At 59.0% G+C, this 22,683-nt stretch overlaps 1 protein-coding gene across 1 annotated transcript; it reads right to left on the bottom strand.

Annotated features, from left to right (window-relative positions):
* Positions 1–1,172: 1,172 nt before the first annotated feature.
* Positions 1,173–22,445, bottom strand: DBH (dopamine beta-hydroxylase; the record flags this gene model as incomplete). The annotated part of the gene is made up of 12 exons (XM_082627551.1): positions 1,173–2,163; positions 3,129–3,288; positions 3,759–3,886; positions 7,797–7,856; positions 8,397–8,435; positions 8,888–9,031; positions 12,210–12,376; positions 16,257–16,359; positions 16,990–17,166; positions 18,136–18,393; positions 19,688–19,834; positions 22,128–22,445. The coding sequence occupies 12 exons, from the start codon at positions 22,443–22,445 to the stop codon at positions 2,032–2,034; spliced, it is 1,833 nt and encodes a 610-aa protein (XP_082483677.1). The 3' UTR covers positions 1,173–2,031.
* Between the last annotated feature and the right edge of the window lie 238 nt (positions 22,446–22,683).

The following is a 22,683-nucleotide window of genomic DNA, read 5'->3' as shown; positions in this document are numbered from 1 at the left end:
TAAGCAAGGAAATGGAGGTTGCGAGCCCAGGCTTTGTAGTCACACAGGCCCGGGGTCACTTCCTGGCCCTGTGCTCACTCTGGGTGACCTCAGCACCTAGCTTTAGATCTCTGAGCTTCCCCATCTGTCCGTGGGAGCAGAAACAGTCCGTCGTGGGTTCGTGGGAGGGTTAGCACAGAACCAGGGTACGTACACTTATCAGTGACACAGGTGCGATAATCTGGGCGGGATAGGGGGAGAACCGCAGGCTGCCCAGGAGGAAAGAGTGAGCAGCCTGAGAGCGACAGTGAGTGAAGGGGAGAGGGTGTCAGTGAGGGTGGCGGAAGGTTCTGGAACTGGGTGTGACTCCTGATCTCCACTAATCCTCCAGGGGCCCCGGGTGAGGAGGGGCTTCTCTGTGAACCTCAGCTCCCTCCTTGGGGAGGCTGGGGTGCCACAAGTGTGTCCCGTGTGTTTGGGGAACAAAGCAATGGCGGCCAGGAGGGGCTTGGTGGGTGTGAGGCCTGGGGGTCAACCTCGAACCCTGTCCCACAGCTCTGGGCTGACTGGGACCCCTGTCTGGGCTGGCAGGTGGGCATGATCAGAGGGAAGGGGTCTTTTTGGGCCAGAAGACCAGGGCCAGAGGCTGGGCGAGCTCCAGCTGCCCTCCCAAGGGCTGCGTCCTGAGGGGAGGGGCCTCTCTCCCCGCTGTCGTCCGGGGCTCTAAGGATGACAGAGGGCTGGCCGCCCTGCAGCCTGTCAGGCCTGGTGTTTCATAGCCATCAAGGCCTGTGACTTACGGCGCAGGAAGCCATGATTTATATGATGCAGTGCAGGGTGCCTGGGCCCGTTCGTCCCGTCTGTAATGAAGTGGCTGGCAGGAGAGGCAGCACTTAGCGGACGGCTGTTGGGGTGTAAGGCGGGGCTGGCGGGGGACTCGGAGGCCCATCCATCACCCTCTCTCTCCCCTAGAGGCTGTACAGCGTTTTGCTGAACTGGCTGGACAGAGTTGAATCTGTCACTCCTGGCAGAAACCACCCAAGAACTGAACTTGGCCTTCAACAGAGGCAGCTAAGAGGGAGGAACGTGAAGACTGACCCAGGAGGCATGAGGCATGTTCTGCTCCGCCCAGGACAGGGTGCCTGGCCAGGCAGCACCACCCTGTATTAGCCGTCGCTGGGTGCCGCCCTGTGCATGAGTTTTATTGTCTCAGTAACCCGCATGGCACTGGCCCCGTTTTACAGATGAGGAGACCGAGGGTCAGGGAGGTGGGGCTGGACTTCTAACACAGGTCTGATTCCAGGGCCCGCTTGCTCCATCAGCTGCCTGTCCCACCTCAGAGAGAAGCGACCTGGGCTATTAATTCCGTTTCCCAAGGAGCCGGCGCCCAGATCCTTGCCTGGATCTTTGCTGTTGCATCTTTTGGTGGTGGTGAGAGGTTCTGTTAGGGTTTCCCTTTAGGTGGGCAAAAATATCTATTTACCCTGCAATGGAGCAGTATCCCCAGGCAAGTCTCTAACTAGCTAAATGGCTTGTCCTGTCTCTGTCAGCTGGGAAGACGCCCACTGCGACACGTGAGCCAGTCTGCAGGGACACGTTGAAGCAGCGCTCTCACCCGTCACGTGCCCACGCAGATCGCCATCAGCCGGGGCTGGGGACGCGGGGCCAGCTTGGGTGATGTGGCCAGGCATGGCTCGTGTCCCAGGAGGCTGGCCCCTCCCAGCGAGATGGCAGGACTTTCGGGGCACTGGACTCTAGACCTCCGAGGGAGGTTATCCTTACGCTGCGTCAAAAGGGTGCGCAAGGGTCTCGGTCCACCCAGTCCTCGGTGGGTCAACAGGGAGCTGTCACGGGACCCTCTCAGCCATGCAGGGGCTCCCCCGGGGGAGAATGCTGGAATGGACCCTAGTCTCAGGCAGTGGCTTGGTCCAGCCCCTCATCCTGGGCACACAGAGCTGCTCCATGGGGGTCTTCGTAGAGTAGGGGGGTGCGCAGAGCTGGCGTGAGCCCACAGGGATGGCGTGGAGGGGGGAGCAAGGAGACCACACCCGCTCAACCTTTGCCCCCGCCGATGTTGACCATGGTGGGGCCGGCGGGGCTCTGACCCCGGCTGGCTGGGCAGTGGCGGGTGGGCTCTTCCAGCTTGGAGATGATCTCGGGAAGGGGTTGCAGATTCCACTCACCCTGCAAGGAAGGGACCAGGAGGTAAACTGAGGCTGGAGGGGTGAAGCGGAGGCCACCTCCCCAGGCACTTTTCCCAATGACCTCTTGCCCTTAAACTCACCTTGTCCCAAACCAACCCCCCATTGTTACTTGGGGGTCCTCACCTGGAAGCCATCCTAGCCCCCCATCTGCCTCCTCGGCCACCCCTCACTTCATTCAGAGAAGCAATCAGAAGCCCTGGGCACAGGCTGATTTTTTAGCGATCCCCCCGCCCCATGACAAGGCTGCATCAAAGGGCACATTTTAACCGCATCAGACGTCTGCCCCAAACGACTCTCTGACGCGCCATTATGAGCCCCGCCCTTGGTGCTTGGAATGTTTGATTTAGCGATTAATCCAGCTCCCAAATGCCTCCAGAAAACCTGCCTTCCAGATTTGCAGGCTGCAGAGCCTTCCACGCCTAACTCAGCACCAGCCCTGGCCTCAGACAGGCGGCTGGCCCGGGGAATAAATGAGATGCCTTTGAATCCCAGTGGGTCTCCGATAAGGAGAGAAACCAGCCTGCAGTTTCAGACTGTTTGGTTTCTCACCTGCCCCTCCCTAAGCACTTTATTTTTAGGCTCTGGGGGAGTTTGCTGGCGGCCTGCTCATACCACCAAGATGAGTCCCGTGATGTGACGGCATCAGAGAGCGGGTAGCGCCCTTCTGGGGTGGCTGTCAGTTTCTCCCTCTGCAGACCGTCAGCTGTTTGTCTGGGCCCGTCTGTCACCACCAGATTACTCAACTGTTTTGTGTGAGTGCGTCTTGCCAGCTCCTTGGGGTGGAGCCCTGTCACCCATGCCGGGGTCCTCTGAGGGGCCTGGGGCACAAAGGGGTGGGCAGCCGCAGAACTTGCCGCTGGGGGTTGGGAAGGGGCGACGGTGTTTCCAAGGGCGGTGGCTGGCGTGCCCCTGACACACACACACACACACACAGGGCAGGCATACCTGGAAGCGGACAGCCGAGGACTTGTTGCAGTGCATGGAGATGGGGGCAAAGCTGTACAGAGCCTTGAGCACTTGGCGGTTGAAGGAGTTCCAGGGCACAGAGGCAAACTGCTCAGGGACAGAGGCTTGAGGGCAGGTGCAGACTTCCTCGCTGTTGAACCTTGTTGGGGGAAGAAACAGCCCAGAGTGGGGTATGGCAGAGGGGAGGGGAGCCCAGCAGGGCAAGTGACGCCTCCCTGTAGATGGGTGGGGTCCCCAGAGTAGCCGTCAGGCCACCAGCCTCCTAACATACTGCCTTGGCCCTGACTCCCTGCTGGCGATGGCTAATAGGTTCATCTCTTCTGCCAGCTTGGATCAGTTGGGAATGGCTGCTCCAGGGCTGGGTGGAGGGGGCTTCTCAGGCCAAGTCCAGACTCAATAGGAAACAAGTGCGGGGATCGATTAGTGATGCCTGCCACAGACACCTCAACGGAGAGTGGAGACATGGTTGCCACATTTGGGCTCCCCCTGCTCCTGGATTCCTCACTTTCGCCCAGCTGCCTAACAGGGCCTGGGGGTTTCTGGGTTGGGGTTCCCCTGCCATGACCAGGGATGGAAGACACAGCAGACGTGCTCCCCTGGAGCCATCACCTGTTCACAAGGTGGAAATACTTCTGCAGGAAGCCAGGGTCCACGGCACTCTTGCAGAGCTCCAGCTGTGTCAGGGGGTAGTAGTGCACATAGTTGACACACATCTCCTCCAGGATCCCAAAGCCCCCCTGCGGGACGGAGATGACGCCCGTCAGCACTGGCGCTTTACTCCTGGACGCTGCCGCTCAACATCTCATATATTCACTGCATTCGTGCATTCATTCGTTCCCTCATCACGCGGTGCCAGACCATGTTCTGAGCAAGCAAAGTCCCTGCCCTCTTGGAATTCCCAGCCTTTGCAGGAGAGACCAATAGCAAACACGTCAGCCAGTACGTTCGTCTCAGTTGGTGGTAAGTGTTGTTAGGAATCAAACTACAACAGAGGCACCCGAGAGGGGTATTAGTGTACCCATTTTATGGATGCAGAAACTGAGTCCCAGGGAGGGTAAAGGGCAAGGCCTGAGTGGATGCAGGCTCCCAACCTTGGCTGGGGAGCTGTCCCCTCAGTCTGCGGTGTGAGCCTGGGGACTGGGGACAGCAGGGGAGGCCTCCCCTCACAGAAGACACCACGTGGCCACCCGTCATTTCCAGAACTCAGCTCTGGGAGGAGCAGGGGCTCCAGAAGAGGAGCCGGTGACTAGAGGCTGTCACAAGCCACCCAGGGAAACCTGTGGCTTTGTCATCCTGGGAGGGAGCAGAGTGCCACCAGCTTTAAGCCCCTGGCCAGGTCCCTGGTCTCAGAGCCGCTGGACATGGAGCCCAGACCGAGGAAGAGGAGGAACCCGGCAGCAGAAGGGCCAGGCTGCAGGGAGCAGAGGTCCGCCTGGCAGCGGCTCAGACCCCGGCAGGGCAGGGGCAGGTTTGGGTGCATGGCCCCGCCCACCTTCGCCTTTTGCCCGGGCTCCCAGCACTTTGTGAACCATGGAGTGGGCCTGGGGGGTTTTATTTGGCTGGTGGGAAAGTTTGAGGGAAGAAAGGCATCTGCTTCTTTATGGCAGAACAAAAGCGCTGTGAAAAGCCCAGCTGAGGGCTCACGCCAAGCAATGGACAAGGAGCCGGGGCAGCTCTGCTCAAGGATGACTGTTTAAAAAGGAAATTCCCCAGGAGCCGCTGCCCCGCTCCTGAGCGGCACCTCTGGGGAGGGTTTTCACCTGTATTGTTCCCTGGTTCTGACCCCCCATTTCCTTTCCTCACCTGTCCTGTCCTGGCCTCAGATCACGGAGATAACCTCCCTCCTGGAATTCCACAGATTCCTGTGCCTCCTACTGCTTGTCTCAGACATCAAAAGAGAGAGTCCCGACCCTCTGCAGGCTCCGCTCAGGAAGCCCTCCCTTTGTCTCCACCCTGGGATGGAAGGCATATTTCAGGCCCGGGGCTGTCAGAGTGTGGGAAGGCCCTGCTGCCTTCCGCTGTCATCCCGCCTGGTGACGTGGCCACCTCCCGGAGGAGGGCGTGGGGCGGTGGCCTGAGGCTGTCAGGAGCACTCATGTGGCCAGAACATCCCCCGACATGACACCATTTCTCCTGGATGAGGTCGGGTGGGGCAGGGAGCCGGGCTTGGCCTGGGGGGCTCCCCTTCACCGTTCACTGGCTGGATGCCAAGCAGGTGCCTGACATCTGCCACCCTCAGCCCCAGTGGCCTCGCCCACAGAGTAGGAGATGCTGCAGTCCTGCCTGGGGCGTTGTTCAGCTCATAAACTCCCTACCGAGAGGCAGCACGTGCACTGTTGGCGCCTGGACCAGCCCTGCTCCCTGCCAGCTGGGTGCCCCCAGTTGCTCCATCTCACTGTTTCCTGGGACAGCTGCCTCAGAGGGTCCTGGCCAAGCTTCAAGCGTTCCTACGCACAGACAGGCTGAGTCATTATAGCAAGTCCTCCGCGTGGAGAAGGGTTAGGGTTAGGAGGCGCTCCACGTTAGCGGCTGTTGTTATGTGCTGAGCCCCCCCTTGCAGTTTCATAAGGAAGGTGCTGGAGGGCTTCCCTGGTGGCGCAGTGGTTGAGAGTCCGCCTGCCGATGGGGGGGACGCGGGTTCATGCCCCGGTCCGGGAAGATCCCACGTGCCGCAGAGCGGCTGGGCCCGTGAGCCGTGGCCGCTGAGCCTGCGCGTCCGGAGCCTGTGCTCCGCAACGGGAGAGGCCACAGCAGTGAGAGGCCCGCGTTCCGCAAAAAAAAAAAAAAAAAAAAAAAAAGAAGAAGGTGCTGGGGTTTAGGGCAGAGCTGCGTGCCTGCAAAGCTCTCCTGGCCCCCCCGACCCAGAGCAGTTGTCACCTTAAGTCCAGATGGAGGGAGGGGTCACGTGGCAGGAAATTTGCAGGCACACAGCCCGGGGCTAAATGCCTGTTCAGCCCTAGTTGTCAGGTGTGTGACTTTCAGCAAGTATCTTCCCTCTCTGAGCCTCAGTTTCTCACCCATGAAAACAGAGACAAGGATTCCTACCTTGGAAACTGGTGTGAACCCTAAATAAGAGGTGGAAACACCCCAGTGTCCATCCACGCGTGAATGGCAAACAACTGTGGTCCATCCACACGATGGAGTCTTATTCAGCCAGAAAGAGGAATGAGGCACCGATTCACACTACAGCTTGGATGAGCCTTGAAAAGATGACGCTGAGTGAAAAAAGCCCGTCACAAAAGGGCACAGGTTATATCATTCCGTTGATCTGAAAGTCCAGAATTGGTAAATCCACAGAGACAGAAAGTAGATCCGTTATTGCTTGGGGCTGAGGGTATGGGGCTGAAGGATTTGGGGTTTCTTTTGGGGGCAGGAAATGTTCTAAAATTGACTGCGGTGACGGTTGCACGTAGCGAATATTCTAAATGTCATTGAATTGCACACTTGAAGTGGGTGAATTGTACAGTGTGTGAATTATATCTCAATAAAGCTATTTTAAAGGAAACTAAATGGGACAGAGAGTAGACATTCCATAAATGTCAGCTGAATGAAAAGACAGAGCAGCACCGGGTGCAGACCAGAGTTCCTGGGTAGGCGAGGGGACAGCGCAGGCTGGGATGCAACACCAGGTCTGGTCCACTCGGAACCTCGTGATTCCCAGGATGATTCCTGGGACCTACGCTGGCTATCGAGACAGTCAGTGACTGTGTCAGCAAGTGGTCAGCGCGCTCGGGCGGTCTTGGTCTGTGCCTGTTGACCCGGCGTAATTGTTAACAGGGTCGCCCTTTGTTCTCAGAGGTGCCCCAGCTGTTCGATTCGTCATGTGACCACCTATCTGTTGGCACTGCCTGCACACCTACCCTCGAGGACAGTCTCCCCCTGGACAGATCCTCCTCCTGGGCTGCCCACAGTCCAGCCCAGGTGAACCCCCGTCGTATCCCTCCAGAGCAGAGTCAACTGTACATTTACACAGGGTTGTCTTAGCATGAAGCCCAAAAGGGGACAGCGTAACAATGAATGTTTCTGTAGCCCCTTTATTTTTGCTGATTAACAGCTTGTTAGAAAAGCAGCTGCAGGTTTGTTACCAAAGGTGTGGGAATGACCTTTGTCCTCTGCCTGCCTGCCCACCTCCCCTCTGCCTGGCCCTGCCCCCGCCTCTCCCCCTCCTTGGTCTCTGTCTGACAATCGCCTCTCTTGGCCCTGCTCCCAGCACTTCCACCGCGTCTTTAGTTTTATCCCAACTCTGCTTGTCGCTGGGGGCAGGCCTGTCTCCTTGGGGGCAGGGAGCAACCTCACGCCTGTGGCCGCTCCCCAGAACCAGCTCTAGTGCTGATATTTATTGCCGTGGCGCCCTACCTAGTGCAGCCATCAAACTAACCCAGAGAGCTTGTCAAACCACGGGTCGCCGGTGTCACCACCCAAATTCCAGCTCCAGCTCGATAGGTCTGGGGAGGGACCAATGGGTTTACCATCGGTTTTTTTTACCAGGGTCCCAGGGGGTGCTGATGTTGCTGGTCCAGGGACCACACCCTGAGAGCCACTGGTTGATTGAACGAATGAAGGAGGGGCAGCCCTGCCCTCTGGTCTAGAGGAGATAAGACTTGTCCACGTGCTCTGCAGCAGGTGGCAAGAAGTCAGGTGACTTACCACCGTGGCCAGCTTCCTGTCTCCCGTGTTGTATGTGCAGGAAGTGATGAGCACGTCTCCCTGAGAACCAAGCCGACAGAGGCCCATCAGCACCTGCCCGCATCGGGTACCAGGTGCACTGGGCCCGTCCCACCTGGTGTCTGACTGCGGTAGTCAATCCACTACTGAGGAACCCAGCAGTGGGCCCTGGGTCCCCACACGTGAGGGTCACTCTCTGAGTGTCCCCAGGGGGTGATTACTCGTCGGCCTCTGTGGCCCCTTCCTACATGGGCCAGAGCCGGCCGGTGGTTGCCTGGGGCTGGGTGGACCCACCGTGACCCCCATGCCCTCATCTGTCCCTAAAGCTCTCGGGTCTGCGGTCAGCTGATCAGGCGGGAGGATGCTTGTCACCCCAAGTGCCGTCTGGTCCCGGCCCCTCAGCGGCCCCTCCGTGCAGCCCCGGTGAGTCTCACGGTGGGGCAGCCCCAGCCCCTGCCCTGCATGGACCTGGCTCTGGAGGGCCTTCCATGGCCTCTGCCCTCCCCCATTGCTTCCTGTCCCTCCCCTCTGGGGACGGCACTCCTGGCCCTCCTGGCCCCCCGTCCCTAACCGGGCACTCACCGGGTGGACAGACACGACTTTCTTCAACATGCGGATCTCCTGGGGTGGGCAGAGTGGGGGGGAGGGGAGGGGAAGGGGAGGGGAAGAGAGGGGGGAGGGGGGACTTCAGAGTACTGCAGACACAGCCCCCCGACCCCTCTGTGGGAAGCCAGGACTGGCTAAGTTTGGCCTCTGGCCAGGAACGGATGACAAGAAGGTGGTCATCTAAGATGGATGTTACCATCAAGCTGCCAGGGTCCCCCAGATCCCGCAGTCGGCCACACACCAGAATCCCCCACCGGAGTCCCTCCCCCAGATGAAATCCGCAAGAGGAACCGGCTGGCTGTGTGTGCTCCTCGGGTGTCTGGGCCTGGTCCAGGAGAGGGAGCCCCGGAATGGGGACGTTTCTATGGCCGTTGGGAGAGGGAGGGTCTGACAGCCCACAGCCATGCCTTGTGCGGGCCAGCAGGGAGGGGCCGGGCGGGGAAGGGCTGCGGGGTGGCGGTCCCTACCTGGAAGTGCGGGCTGTAGTGGTCGTCCCTGTTCACAACCTCCTTCTCGCGGCCGTCCCGGGCCAGCACCGTGACCACCTTCCTGCCCGTCAGGTGCGTGTGGAGTTGAGAGGCGAAGATGTGGATTCCGGAAGGAGGTAGAGCCTGCGGGGTTGGGGGGGGGTCAGGGCCTGGCCACGTGGCTGTCTGCACCCCCAGGGCCGCGGAACGGCCATGTGAGTTTACTTCCCGGGACCGTTTGCATCACCCAGACCCTTCCTTCTCCCGGATCGGTGAAACCCCCTTCAGAAAACTCAGTAGAGGGACGTCCCTGGTGGTCCAGTGGTTCAGAATCCGCCTTCCAAGGCAGGGGACGCAGGTTCGATCTCTGGTTGGGGGACTAAGATCCCACATGCCGTGGAGCAACTAAGCCCGCGCGCTGCAACTGGAGAGAAGCCCGAGGCTCGTCCGGCTGCCGATGGCTTCCCTTTGGGTCCTCTCTTGAGCCCCCGAAGGCTGGTCGGTTCATTCTGCCTTTATTCCACAGACTCTAGGGTCCTCACATCCGGCGGATGACGTGGGACAGCAGTGCCAGGCCGTCCTGTCCAGCCTCTGCCAGCCTCCAGCACTGGCAGGTCCCCAGCTGCCCTCGGCATGACCTCTCTTCATCCGCATGACAGCCAGGCAGCTGTTCCCTGCTGTCACCGTCACCTGGTACTACAGCCATGGTGCAGGCGGGCAGCACGGAGGAAACAGGCCAGCCCTCACATCACCACCAGGGCAGACGGCAATTTTCCAGATGTTTCCCCTGCGTTAACATTCACTTGATTTAGATAGAACCTTTCCTAAAATGAATTACACACATCAAGCTTTTTCTCCTTGACGTGGCCATCTCCCTGACCACACACCGCCGTGTCCGTCCACCCCATCGGCTGCTCAGGGAGGTCCTGGTGCCCTCGCTCCCCGTCACTGAGTGACCCCAGGCTGCTGCTGCACTTCTGCAGGTCACCCGATTTCACGTTTGTGCTTCTATCTTGTTCTCCTCCAGCTACCGTCCCCTGCCCTCGTCATTATGGATACCTTCTGGCCCCCTCGCAATGATCTGAGGACTGGGAAACCTTGTGGCCACATTTGTGACAATTGGGGCCAGGCCTGGGAGCACCTGCTGACCAATGGGGCCCTGGGTTTCTCTCGTCTGGTCCCCAGAGGCCGACCACTGGCCCAGAGTCGTGGCTGTGTAACAAACAGGTGCAGGGGGATTGCTGTCCTGGGGCCTATGGTCCAAAACACTGTACTTCTTCTTGGCTTGTCTTCGGTGAGGATACCTAGACCAGGCCGGACTTCCGACTGCAGAAATTACGCCCCTCGGAGGTCTGCTAATGGAGATGAGACCCCCACTCTGCCGGAGGCCCTTCCATGAGAGTCCACAGAAATGCGATTTTCACAAAGAATGTACCATTTAAAGGGGGACAAGAAAACGGAGTTATTTTTATTTTGTGCTGTAAAGTATTTAGAGACTCTGGTGAGAGAAGGCAGGTCTGCGTTCCCAGGCTGGTGAGAGGCATTCTCAAGGTCAGCGGGTCAACACGACCCGTCTACCCCTGGCAAAGGTCAGTCACTTGGCCTGGGGCCCCTCTTTGCCGGTAAGTCTGCAGCCCCAGCTCCAGGCTCAGGCCACAGAGACTTTCACACGGCAAGGTGTCACCACGTTCTGGGGACACGGGGAAGTGTCAGATGCTGGTGTGGTTACGGTTTGTCACCCCGGGTCTCAGGTAAGAGCTGACCCACCGTGGATGCAGATGAGGCCAGGGCAGTCTGACAGCTCTGTCTGTTCAGCTCGAGGGCCCTTTGCTCGCCTAAGACTTGGATGCTCAGGGGGCTCCCGGGAAGAACAAATCCCAGGGAATCAATTCACTGGGAAGACAAATCCGCATCTAAACCGCATCACAGAGCAGGCTGCTGTGTGACGTCAGAGACCCATGTTTGACTTCTCACTCTGCAACTGGAGGCACTGTGGCCCCGGCAAGCCTCAGTCTCCTCATCTGTGAAGTGGGGATGCTAACACTCACCTTGCAGGTCATCGTGAAAAGCAAAGGTACCACATGGGAGAGAGTGTTTGCAGCATTCCCAACAGACCCTGCCGTAACACCCACCACATAAAAAGAACTTTTGGTTCTTTTTACTATTGGTTTCTACCAATAGTAAGACAGACAACCCACTAGAAACACTGGACAACGTTATGAACAGGTATTCGCAGAAAGGAAGGGCAAATGGCCAAGAAACAGGTGCAAACATCCTCAACTTCTACAAATGGGGAAATTCAAATTGAACAACAGTGATGCTTTTCTCCCAAGTGATTGAGAAAATATTTTAAGCATTGATAATATGGTGGGTCAGTAAGTCTGGGGCACCAGGCACCCTCTGGTACTGTGGGGGGAAGAAGCCCCAGAATGGGCTTTCTGGGGGGCGTTTTGCCAGATTTATTCAAATTAAAGCTCACATCCCTGTGCGTGGCAATTCCACCTCTAGAATACACCTGACAGACATTTCCCGTGGGCACAGAATTTCCCTGAGGGCTTCTTCCTGTCAGTGGAAAGTTGACAGCAGCCTGGATACTGGTGACGGGGGCACAGTTCAGCACAGGCCGGGACTGGGGGAGGCCGGGGAGAACCGAGGGCCCAGAACTGGGGGAGTCACTTCCGTTCCTCCCGAAGCTCGGTCCCTCCATCTGCTCCCGAGTCTAAGCATTACCTGTGCCACACCTGCCCTCGCACGGTGGCCCTGGGGACCAGTGCTCCCCTGTGTCCTGCGCCCCAGGCACTTTGCTGGCCTCACCTGGTCCAGCGCCAGTGAAGTCCCCACTGAATCCGTGCTGTGCGTCGGTTAAAGGGCAAGTCACGGACAGATGTTCGCTATTCAGTGTGTTTTTAAACATGCCGCGTGTAAGGGCTTGTAGAAACAGGTAGGGGAAAAGTCCGGAGGGGCACAAGAGATCCAGCAGCTGGCTATCTCGGGGAGGAGGAGAGGCTGCTGGGACCAAGGGGTGTTAGCTGCACTGCCTGCATTTCTCATGGTGAACGCGTGTCTATCTCATTCACAGGATGAACACGTATTTTAAACACTGGCTCAGGTTTGGACTAAATGGGAGCCAGTTATTACTGAGAGGACGGTGCAGACGCAGACCGGCCGGCGGGAAGGCCCCTCGGCATCCAGAGGAGGTGGGGGGGGGTGGCGCGGGTGGGGAAAGCAAAGCCACAAGCCACCGACCTCGGCCCCCACCCTCGGGGCCTCAGCCGGGGAAGCAGGGCGGTGCCAGGCCCAGCCCCATGTCCGGCCCACTCACCAGCTGGGTGCACTTGTCCGTGCAGTAGCCGGTGAGGACGAAGGCCGTCTCCTGCGGGGGGATGGCCATCACGGGCGTGTACACCAGGCCCAGCTCCATGATGCCCGCATCGAAGCGCCGCAGCGTGGCTGTGTAGTACAGGCGGATGCCCGAGGAGTCGCGCCGGCCTGGGAGGAGGAGGGACGGAGGTGAGCGGAGCCCCTCGCCCCGACCCACGCCTGGCACACGGACGCCCCTAGCCACCCTCAACCAGGAGGCGCCAGTCACACACCTGCTCCCACCTGCATTTGTTCCCACATCTGTTTACCCCAGGCGGACGCCATGGTTACCACAAGGACCAATTCACCTGTGCCATTCCCACGTGCAAAGCAAGAGCCATTGTTTCTGTGAAAACGAGGTGAATGCTTTGGAAAGACTTGATTAAGGCAACGAAAGAAAACCAAAAACCGTGCTGTTGAACCGGGTCAGGTGAGATGCCTGCAGTGGGTTTAGGAAGCTCGCCAACACCTCAGAGGGCTTGGGAAGGGCTCTGATGTTCTTCCTGCTGGTTCAAAGGGCTCTGAGCTGGAACTGACCAGCAGGACGACCTGTCGGTGAGGTTTGGGCGGAGAGCAGGGCATGGCCACCCTCACAGAGGAGCCTTGGCCCCGTCGGGCAGGTGAGCGTGAGTCTGTGTGGTGAAGCCAGCAAGAAGCGTTTAAGGCACATCCTTCTTGTGGCCTCTCTCCCTCCTTCCTCCTTTTTTTTCTTCTCTTTCTTTTTTTTTTTTTTTTTTTTTTGGCCGTACGCGGGTCTCTCACTGTTGTGGCCTCTCCCGCTGCGGAGCACAGGCTCTGGACGCACAGGCCCAGCGACCATCCTCCTTCCTCCTTTGATTCCTGTCCTGCAGCGTTGACCCAGGGGCTGCGTAGGCTGGGAGGACGTCGCAGGAGAAACCTAAGCAGGAGCGTGGACCCCTGGAGCAGGGTCAGCACTAAGGGTACAGCCCCCCGGCTCACACACCGTCCTGGGTCCCATCAGCTCAACAGTGTGCTGTGTGCTCTCAGGCAAGTTGCTGTCCCTCTCTGGGCTCGAAGTCAAGGACCTCTTCCAAAGAAGAATTTGGTGCTTCTGCCCATCATGTTCCAGCCACACCTGCCAGGTCTTCTTGTAGTCGACAAACTGGAGAGTACACGGCTCCCTGGGCAGCCTCCCAGTGGTCATACGAAGCTGACGGACGGAGGTCTGGGGATGCCGGCACCCACAGGTCTCGAGTATCCCTTTCCCTGCCAGGAGTCGGTCAGCGAGGCCCTGAGCATTTCGGGGCTGGTCCCCTGGGGGAGGAGTAGGGGCTGGACGTGGCCCATCCCCTCGGAATGGGCAGGAGAGCTGGGAGCTGGGCGGGGGAGCCCGTGTAACTGAAGAATCATCCTCCCGCAATTATGGACGGGGAAACTGAGGCCCGGAACCTGAGCTGAAGACCCTGCTCAAGATCGCAGGGCTGGGACGTGGCCGAGCTGGGACCCCAGGCTGTCTGCCTGCTCCGCTGCCCTGAGGTGGAGCTGAGGACACACCGTCTCGCCGTTGCCTCCCCCGCTCCCTGCCCCAGTCTCCTCCCGCAATGTCCAAACTCCGCCTCTGTATCTCTGGGCTGATTACATCAGAGGATCATAATAAAAAGGGAGATGCAATTGGTTAAAATTCAGATGGGGATTAAATAGTGAAATAATTGTTGAATTTTGATATTTATAGAAAAGAGACCCTTCTCCAGATTTGCAAAGTGACAGGAGCGTCCTTATATTTGGCAAAAGATCCATAAATACAAGCAGATAATCAGGAAGAGACAGACTTCCCTGATGCTTAAGGAGTTTTCAAAAATCCATTTGCTTTCAGGTTTTAAATGAGCAATAAATCCCGTATCATGCTAAGGCCCAAGCTGACTTATGCTCCTCTCTGGGTGCGCTGTAGATAATTCCAGCGGTGGCAGAAAGTATTAGTTATGCAGCCAGGAAGAAGTTGCTAGCAGCTATTAGTTGAGCACACCCTGGTGCCCACATCCAGTTGGGAGCGTTACATGCACGAGCTTTCCCAGCCTCAGGACAGCTGAGGGAGGTCAGGAAGCACGGGCATGGGTAGGGGTCACCCACCCAGGGTCACGCAGCTAGGGAGACACAGGCTGGGACCTGGCCTGGAGCTGATGTCTAATCTCTCAGACTATTTCTGCCCCTCACTTACACAAACGAAAAATGTCATTTAAAAAAAGAGAGAGTGAGTGAGAGGAAGAGGGCTATGTGGCAATATATGGCAGAAGATGCTGGTGAAACAGAGGAAAAGGTTTTCAGTTTCTGATACAGTATCAACTGGCATCATCACCCTAAAGACTGACCCTGGTTGTTCCACCTTCAGGCACGGGATGATCCAGCAGTCCCTGCTATCTGCCCCCACCTCGCTTTCCCAGCCCCTACATTGCAGCCGGGCTGGACCGCCTGTCTCCCTTTCCCACCTCTGTGTCTGTGAACAGCACAGTCTCTCCCTCCATCTGGAATGAAGCACCTGTCAGCTTCCCCTGTGAAAATGCTCCTGGTCCCCCGAGGCCCAGGTCACCAGCTGCCATGATGCCACCCAGGCTGTGTGGACTCTTCCTTTCATACTTTCTGGCACTTTGCTCGTGTCTCCCTCCTAAAAAGCCTTTGCACCTTTCTGGGTGTAAGGTCTGGTGTGGTAAATTGGGGAATGAGACATGATCCTGCATCTCACGGGAGGGGCTCTTGTGGATTTCTGCTTGCCTAGTATAAATTCAACAGCACAAAACAAACGAGAGCCACCCCTCCAGCGCCCAGGGCAGACATCGCTAATCAATCCCAGTACAGCCTTCAGCTACCTTTCCAGCAGGGATCTGGGGCTGCAGCTGAGGGTCAGTCAGAGGAGCCCGGTGAGCAGAACCTGTTTGCCACCCTGACCAGAACACATGGAAATAAAATCCCATCGACACATTCACACTCCAGGCATGCATTTGCTCTGTTGTGACAGGTTTTGAGAAGCAGGGGGGATGTTCATAGCCAGAAACGCCCCCCAGTGAGCCAGGCACTCCCCTTGTCCTGAGGACAGTCCTGGGGCCGTGCCTCCCAATGGTCAAACCATTGGAGGCTGGGTTCTAGGCAGGGATCCTGTTGGCTCTGGAGTGGCTGGCATCCTGCCATCCTGCCAGGTGCCCTGTCCTGGCCCAGCCTGTTCTGGGGATGGCAGAGCCACCTCTCATGGGTGCTGGAGAGTCATCCCTTTGGGGAGGGGACGTCAGGGATGGGGGTGCATCTCCTGGTCTGAGCAGCCTCACAGAAGTTAGATTTTCAGGGGAGACGGCACATGGGACCACTCCAGCCTGTGACCTCCCTCCATTGCCTGTGACCCCGTTGGTTGGCACACCCTGATGCTAGCCTTCTGCTCTGTCGGGTGCCAATGAGGAAAGGGTGTGGGAGGAGGGGTGAGCTGTGTTTATTCAGAAGGACCCGACACCTAAGTGATTCCTTACAGCTTCAGAATCAGACCAAGCTTGCCATGTTCAGATGTGGGCTCGGCCATAGCACGGCTGCACCACCAAGGCCACGGAGACGGGTCAGACCAGACCTCCTGGCTCTAAATTCCTACTCGCTTCGTGGCCCTGGAGGCGTCCCTTTACCACTGGCCTTTATTTGCTCTTCTGCAAGATAGGCACACAAGAAACCTCTACCTGCCTTTCCCAGGTGGTACCTGGGACAGCGTCGTGTTGATGGCAGCTGGTGTTTATGAAGGGGGAGGGGTGAAGACGCTGGGCCCCCACTGTGCGGCTGAGCCAGCCGGTGAGACTCTGCCTGGGGAGCCCACCGCAGGCCCAGGAGACGGGCAGTGAACAAGAGACACAAGAGGGACGCAGGCCGCGGTGGGCCACGTGACAAGGAGGCTAGACCTGCGGGGAGAGGGATGCGGTGCCAAGCCCCGCCAGCCCGGCTATCTTCCTAACTGGGTATGGCCGCGCCCAGGGTTCCCCAGGGGAGGACGGTAATGCTGGAAGCACGCCTCGGAGCTCCCTACCTTTTATCATCAGCGGGTTGTGGTAGTGAACTTCCAGGCGGAGAAATCTGGAGGACCCAGGGCCCCCGAAAGCAAGGCCGGCTTCCTCTGGGTAGTAAAAGGCCTGCAGGGAGCAGGGAGGGTGGTGGGGTCAGGCCAGGCAGAGAGACTGGGGTGTCAAGAGAGGGGTCCCGGGGCGGTCAGGGCGTACCCACCCACGTGCTGGGGCCTGAGCTGCAGTGAGTGGTATTGGTGGGGCAGCCAGATTAGGACTCTCCCCCTGACGGGCAGCTCATTACCAGCCCGTGCAATGTTCCTATTAGACTCGGGGTCAGGGAGTGGGGAGCGCTCATGCCCCCAGGCGAGCCCACCGCCCAAGCCCCTCCTCTGAGCTGGTGGAGGAAGCTGCTGGAAGACCCTGGACACAGCCCAGGGAGGCCAGCCCCGGGACCACCCTGTGCACAGACCCCTCCAAGTCCAGCGGAACTTGACCGGGGAAATGAGAGCGATGCCCACGAGGACTGTTAGGTCGTGGGGCTCTTGCATTTTTACAGGAAAGTAACGGAGGCTGGAGAAGGCGTTCGTGGCTCAAAAGAGCCATGGGATTCCAACAACGTACAGGTGGTGGGGAGACGGGGTTATTCGGGGCCTGGGTTGCCCTGGGGGCCTCACAGCCTCCCTCCAGCGCTCCCTTCTTGGAGGCTCTCATGCATAAGTGGGGGCCCCCTGGGGAGATGCCGGGAAGGGCACGCACCTTGGCGCCCAGGGCCCAGGCAGCCAGCACGTGGCGGCAGTAGTTGAGCCGCTCCGGCTTCATCTTGGAGTCGCAGGGCCCGCTGAAGTGGGGGACGCTCTCGAACTCGGCTGCGCACTGGAAGACCTCCATGTGGTGCACCAGGGCCTCATTGCCCTCGGTGACGATGGGCTCGTACTGCGGGAGTGAGTGGAGCATCCACTGAACCCGGGACAGCAGACCCCGCCCACCCACCTGCCCACCCCCACCGGTGGGGCTCTCGCCCAGCAGCTCCCTTCCGTGGGCCTCTGCTTGCCCCTCTGTAAAATGGGAGGGTTGAGCCAGGAGATTTCCAGGGGCGCTTCTGGGGCTCAGGGTTTTGGGGGTGGAGCCACCACCCTGGAACCAGGCAGAATCTGCCAGAAGCTCACGGTGAGCTCAGGAGCAAAGGGAAGGGGACCCAGGCGAGTCATTTCCCGATAAGGGGGTTGGGGGACAGGAAGGCAGCAGCCCTCGTGTGAACGTGGCAGTGGCTGCACAGACTCACGGAGACTGCCCAAGGCAAGGCTGAGCCTAGGGGGCAGGTGCAGCTGTGAGTCAGGCCCACCGCTTCCTGCTGTGTGACTTTGGGAGCTCACACTACCTCTCTGGGCTGCACGTCCTCGAATGGAAATAGGAGTGATGATATCAGCACTGTGTGTGTGGTGTGGCGGTGATGGAGGGGGCAAACCACCTCCCCTTTCCCCAGGCCGGGCAAAGAGGGGACAGTCGACAGCTACCGTCGTTACTGTTATATCTGCAGGAAGGTGTTCAGAGCAATTGAGCTCTGAGTTGAGCCGTTATTTCATGAAGGAGGAGGGTGTCCTGATGGACAGATAAATAGCTAGACAGCCGCTCCAGTCCCAGGGGAAGATGCAAAAATCAAGACATCAGTTGCCTTTGGTCCAGGCTGGGAAGCTGGGGCGCAGCAGCCCCGGGAGGGCGGGGAGTGAGCAGCGTGACGGGGGGTCAGAGCACACCTGTGGCTGCAGAAAGCTCAGACCCTGCCTGGGGTCCACACCACAGAGGTCACTGGTCCAAGCAGGACCATGGACAGCGCCCCAGGACAGGCCACCTCTGAGGCCCCAGGTGGGAGGTAGAGCTGGGATGAGGACCGGGCCCACAAACCATGACGACGTGGTGCCGAGGGAAGCCGTCCGGGAGCTCGGCGATGTAGCACCAGTACGTGGTTTCCTGGCCGGGGACCAGGACGTCTGGGGCGCGGATCTCCATGGTGCGCATGTCCGAGGGCAGGGCCGGGATGGAGATGTTGGGCTTCAGCAGCTGCACCCTCTGCAGCCCCGTCTGCAGGCTGGAGACATTGATGGCCTCCAGCGACTGGAACGGCTCCTCCAGGATCCCATACACCAAGTGGACGGTGCCGTCCTGCAGGCGAGACAGGGCCCGGCACTCGTCCACTCACACCCCCAGAGTTGGGCTTCTGGTAACCGGGGAGACGCCAGGTCCCTACCCACCCTCGCCTGGCTGGTGACATGCCCGTTTCTCACCTCCCTGAAGGAGGGGAGCTTTGAGGCTCTGTGCGGACCTGGCTGGGATTAAATCCAAGGCCGACCACCCCCAGAGCCCACGGTTTGCACCAGCCATTAATACATGTTGTCTTCCTAAATGCTTTCTATCTACATTTGCTTAGCATCCATTCAACTAACCATTGCTGGGTCGCTGTGAACCAGGCCGGCTGGCTCACCTGGGACATGTGTTCCCTCCACCACCCCCAGGGTCACTGGGGACAGGGCTGTTCTCTGCACAGGTGTCTCAGAGCTCCAGGCAGGAGGCTTCCCCACACCCACGCTGGAGGCTCTGAGCTGAGCACACGTTGGCACCAGACGCCATGCAAAGTTCTGGGAGAGGGTCCTCTGCCTGCCCTTGCCCTTGTCCATGGGGAAGGTGAGCCAGGAGGGTGAGGACTCAGACCTCCTTCTGGAAGGACACTTCTTCTGGCTCCAGCTCTGTCCTCTCTCTGCCGTGTCCCTGGGCAAGTCCTGCCCTGTCTGGCCTCAGTTTCCTCGTGTAGCACTGGGCCAGCCCATGTCACTGACACGCCATAAAGATAACACAGACTTTGGGTGTCAAGGTGCATTGGAAAGTGGAAAGGATTTTGTCTTCAGGAGATAACTGGTTTGTTTTTCCCTAAGGGTCTTGGAGCAGCGTGAGAAGCCTAAGGATTTTTAGATCTGTTGCCGCTGTGAATTCCTAGACAGAGCAGGTTGAGCCTTACAGATCGTCTAATTCCCTTTTCTCCTTTTACAGACAGGTAAACTGAGGCCCAGAGGAGGAGGGGACCTGCCCTGAGCCTCACAGCCCGTTGGCCACAGAGCCAGTCTGGGAAACCAAGCCTCCTGGGCTCTTTCCAGAATTCTACTGAAGATGCTGGACCAGGAAGAGAGAACTAGTCAGGAGGAAGACCACTCAGGTCCCTGTCTGAAAGCTTCGGGGCGAGACCAACATCTAGAAACATGTCAGCTACGTGTCAACCGAGAGCTGCTTGCTTGCCAGGTCAGACGCCGATGGCAGAGCTGGTTTCTGCCAACCTGCCTTGTCCCCACCCGGCCGCCTCTGGAATCCACGCTCTCTGTGCACGGCTGGCCCAGGGATACTGCCCTGGGATGCGAGAGGGCTCCGTGCAGCCCACGGTCTCCTGGGCAAGCGGGCTGCCACCCACCTCGATGAGGTAATCCTTGGGGTCACAGGTGCCAAAGGGCCTCTTGAACAGCAGGGACAGGCCTTCCCGGGTGCTCTGTGCCTGCAGCAGCTGGTAATCCTGCTGGGCGTCCAGATGGATCTGCCCGTTCTGGTCACTCCAGGCATCCTGTAGAGGCAAGGGCGGGCTCGGAGCACAAGGGGCCGAGCCGTGGGGCCAGAGTTCAGGGTTGGCCGCCCGCGGTGCAGCCCCTGGACACACCTCGCCCTGGGGCTCCTGGGGTTCTGCCCGGGGTGGGCGTCATGGCCACGCTCGGTGTCTGCCTGAGACAGTGGAGTTGACCTCCCACCCCACTCTCTTCCTCTGTGCCCTTGACACACGGCCTCAAACGCCAGCCAGGACTCACTGGGGCTGGTTAGCCATGCAGGTTCCCAGACCTCTGCATGGGACCCAGGAGCCTGTATCACGAAGAAGGTGCCATGATTGGGAATGTGGAGGCTTAGACAAAGCACCGCCTTTGGTCTGTGGAGGGAGGGACCCTAACAGCCCACGGAGCCTCGGAGAGGGTGTGGGGGTCCCACCCCGCACTTGCACACCCCTGAGAGTGAGCCCGCCTGAAACGCTGCCCCCCCCCCCACAGCATCTTGCCCACCTCGCCCTAGTCTTAGCCTTGCCCGGAGAGGTTAAACCGAGGCCCAGGAGGAAACGGACCCGCTGCATTTCCCCAGGATGTCCGAGGGTGGTGGTCCTGGCCAGACCCTGCCCTCCCCTCCCCCTAGCTGTTTCCCTGGCACCCGGCTCTAAGGCTCGGCCACCCTGGGGCTCCAGACCAGGGCCCGGAAAGCCGTCCACCTGGCAAGGAGGCTGTGAGGGAAACCCTGCCCCCGACAAGCAGGCCGCTATTCCAGTTCAGGAACAACACGGGACCACCAGTCCTTGGCCTTAGGATTGTCTTAAACCCTGCATTCAGGGCTAAAGCATGTTTTCCTCATTTCCCTGAGCAAAAAAGAAACCTGCAAAAGATTTGGCCAAATTTTCCCTAGAGAAAAGCACCACAGTGAAGCTCGTGCTGGGGTACACTGCTGAACTACAGAAGGACACATTTTAAACGGAAGCAGAACGTCAGCTTGTGATCCTTCGGCTGGAAATCTAGAGTGTAATTGTTGAACATATTGCCAAAGGAGGAAAACACGTCTGACATTTGTTTGCACAGGAATTTGTTGTGCAAATTAATCCTGCCTGTGCTGAGGACCAAGTCACCCCTGCTCTCTTGGCAGCCGGGGAAGCTGCTCCCGGGCTTGGTGGCTCCTCTGGGACCGGCTCAGAACCGCACTGCCCAGGTCTTTCTTGGCCGTGACCCGTAGCCACTGAGCATCCTGGTGTAGGAGAGGTGGGACAGCCCGGGGGCCCAGGAGGCCCCACCCCGCCCGGCTGGTGGTCGGGCTCACCCACCCTCCCCTGGGAAGTGGGCAGAGCCGCTTCCTGCCTGCAGAGTTGTGGCAGGGGTCGGACAGAGCGCCACCGGGTTCCAGAAAGACCAGCTTGTGTGAACCCACACATGCCAAGAAGGTGGGGAATGATTACTGTACCCAGTCTGCAGATGAGCTACGCGAGGCCCTATCCTGACCCTGGCTCGGTGCTCCTGCTGGATTCCCACACTTAATTGAAGTAAGAGCCTCTCTGCTCACAGATAAAGTGCCTCCTGACTTAAAAACTATTTTAACCCTCCTGCGTCTGTTTCCATGAGAGAGTTGGGTTCGGTCCCCAGAGAGGTCAGGGTGGAAGAATTGTAGGGTGGCAGCTCAGGGCAAGATGGCTAGGCTCCCCCAACCCCGAGGGCCTCCCTTCAGCTTGTCGAGGGCCCCCAAAACCTCTCTCCTTTGAAGGAAAGCCTCCCCGCCTCCTTCGCCCTTTCTGGCAAGAATGGGTGTGAATGTGAGGCGTGGAGTGAGGCGCACGCCCTCAGCGTCCTGGCTTAGCTCCACGGACGGTTCATTCCACGCCTGGGTTGGGGGCCGGGGAGTCTGCACCTGCTCAGGTCACCCACGTGTACAAGCACCGCGTCCTTGGCAGTGGGCAGGCAGGCCAGCCACCGTGCTTGGCCGCAAGTGACCTCTGGGCGTTGTTTGTGCGGGTGGGTACGTGGGGGCCGCCCTCCCGAGGGCAGGTGCGGTGGGGAACGTGTGTTTATGTGGCGAGTGTGTCCTTCGTGTGTGTGCGGCTGTGCTCCTTGGGCACGTGGAGCTCTGTCATTTGGGGTGTGCAGTCAAGGACCATGGAAGTCATCTATTTCCCATTTTGTCCTTACATCAGCATCCCCGAGATGCCCAAGCTTGGGACACAAGGGATGCTCAGAATAAATGTGACCAGAGAGGCAGAAGGGAGACTTCCTTTGCCAGGTTAAGGACGGTGAGTGTAGAGGAAAAGGCAAGTTCAGGAGCACCGCGGAGGGAAGACTCACCCCAAAGTAGGCACTGTCCCCGTCGGTCCAGAGCACGACCAGGTCAGCGTCCTCCAGCTCGCCACGGTCCGACATCCCAAACAGGACGCCGGCCTTGAGCTCCCGCACCAGGAGCTGGAAGTGGACGGTCTCCTGCACGTAGCTGACATTCCACGACAGCTCCAGAGTCCCCTCAGGGTCCAGGGGGATGCGGTAGGGGAAGGGGCTCTCGGGGGGTGCCGAGCCCTGCAGTGCGGCCACCAGGATGACCAGGAAGACGGCCACCGCTGTGCCGTACATGGAGGCCGCCTCGCGCACGCTGGGGCTGGGGACCTGCATGGCTGGGTGAGCTTGGCCGCCCCACCTGGCCATTTATGTCTCGGCCCCACAGGGGGTGGGCCCGGGCTCCACCGGTAATCACATTTGTCTGGTGGGGAATTCAATTGTCCCAGTGACCCTCCCACCAGGCCGGGCCCCAGGCCAAACGCTTTGCTGCCCTTGCTTCTCCTAATTGGCACTAATGACACATGGACATCATCAGCGGGAATTGAAGCAGACAGGCTGGTTTCCTTCCCCC

Source organism: Mesoplodon mirus (genome assembly GCF_964341445.2).
Source record: "Mesoplodon mirus genome assembly, chromosome: 1".
NCBI lineage: Eukaryota > Metazoa > Chordata > Mammalia > Artiodactyla > Ziphiidae > Mesoplodon > Mesoplodon mirus.
Note: the sequence above shows the minus strand (reverse complement) of the source record. Positions and strands in the feature narration are given on the sequence as shown.